At 35.9% G+C, this 1,766-nt stretch overlaps 1 protein-coding gene across 1 annotated transcript; it reads left to right on the top strand.

Annotated features, from left to right (window-relative positions):
• Nucleotides 1-1,466, top strand: LOC131656482 (uncharacterized). The gene is made up of 2 exons (XM_058926190.1): nucleotides 1-158; nucleotides 563-1,466. Exon 2 carries the CDS (start codon nucleotides 577-579, stop codon nucleotides 1,225-1,227), a length of 651 nt encoding a protein of 216 aa, XP_058782173.1. The 5' UTR covers nucleotides 1-158; nucleotides 563-576; the 3' UTR covers nucleotides 1,228-1,466.
• The last annotated feature ends 300 nt before the right edge of the window (nucleotides 1,467-1,766 follow it).

Below are 1,766 nucleotides of genomic sequence, written 5' to 3'. Positions count from 1 at the left end.
AAAGTTTCACTTCTTCAACTTTGTTAAACCTAACGAAATATCAACGAAAAACAAAACCCTAGCAGTTTCAGTTGTCCTCAACCTTGCAAATTAAGCTCGCCGTTCGTTGATTCTTCAATTTCTTCACCGTACCATCTCTACCTACTGTTAATCTTCAGGTTTCTCTTTCTATTTCGTATTTTTTATTCAATTCAAAAATATTCACTGTAGCAGCTAGTTTCTCCTCTTTCCACCGCCGTGTTTCCGCCGCTATTCCTCGCGATTAACCGCCGATTCGCCTCTATTGCACCGGTTTTAGCCTATTGCGTTGCGTAATTTTCATATACGTATTTCGTTAACATGTTTTGGTTATTTTTTATTTTTATACACTCTCTCACTGATTTATCTAAATTGTTGCTGAATCAAGTTATCAAAAATTTTAATCAGATGAACTTGATAAATTTTATTTAAATTATTGAACTTTGCAATATGTTAAGTTTATGAAATATTAGGGTTACTATTGACTCAATATTTATGTTACATCTTTAAATTTTTTATCAATTTTTTGTTTACTCTGTAACAGATAGCAGATTCACAATGGCATCATCTTCGATGGACGTCGACACTGTCATAACTGAACCAAAAGTTTTACCTCCGAAGCCTCAATTTGAGCCACTAAAGCCTCATGAGATGTCTAGTGGTCAGGTTCAGTTTCGCAAGGTATCTGTCCCGCCGCATCGTTACACTCCTCTCAAGAAAATTTGGATGGAGATCTATACACCTGTATACGAGCAGATGAAAATCGACATCCGAATGAATTTGAAGGCGCGGAAAGTTGAGTTGAAGACGAGGCGCGATACTCCGGATATAAGTAACCTTCAAAAGTGTGCTGATTTTGTCCATGCTTTTATGTTGGGTTTTGATGTTATTGATGCTATTGCTATTCTGCGGTTGGATGAGCTTTATGTTGAGTCGTTTGAGATTAAGGATGTTAAGACGCTTCGAGGGGATCATTTGTCTCGGGCTATTGGAAGATTGTCGGGTAAAGGTGGTAAAACTAAGTTTGCAATTGAGAATGCATCGAAGACTAGGATTGTGATTGCTGACACCAAGATTCATATTTTGGGATCGTTTGCGAACATCAAGATTGCTAGGGATTCTCTATGTTACCTGATTATGGGATCACCAGCGGCAAAGGTTTATTCTAAATTGAGGGCGGTTACTTCTAGAATGGCTGAAAGGTTTTGACTTTATAGTGAAAAGTTATAAAATAGGGTTATTTATGAGTTTATGAATGTTTGAACAATTGTTTCTGAAATATCAAATTTTGGTTATTTTCTTGTGTTGTAATGAGAGAATTACTTTTTTTCTTTTGAACTTTCATGATTTTCATTGACAATTGCAAAGTTAATCAATTTGAAAAGTGTTTGTATTAGTTATGTTGATTTAAACATATTCATGTATGAAAAATGTCATGATCATTGAGACTTGAGTAGTAAAGTGATGGCTTGCTGTTTATAGTAGTTGTGTTCATTTATGATAAGTATGGTGGTTTTCCTTGCTGTTTGGTTAAGCCCTTCTCTGGCTTTGTGCTTAATGACTAGTAAAGCACAATCTACAAATACATAGTACAGTCCCTATATCTGTATTCTTTCAATCCTGCGGATATCCATTTTCCTTAGTGATCAAGACACACTTTCGTTCTTCTCAAACCTCACCAACAGCAGCCAATAAGACACAACATATAGCCCAAACCATGGCATTGTTGCACAGCAAGAAACATAAAC

This window comes from Vicia villosa, linkage group LG3 (genome assembly GCF_029867415.1).
Source record: "Vicia villosa cultivar HV-30 ecotype Madison, WI linkage group LG3, Vvil1.0, whole genome shotgun sequence".
NCBI lineage: Eukaryota > Viridiplantae > Streptophyta > Magnoliopsida > Fabales > Fabaceae > Vicia > Vicia villosa.
The sequence above is the reverse complement of the archived record's forward strand: the minus strand, read 5'-3'. Positions and strand labels throughout refer to the sequence as shown.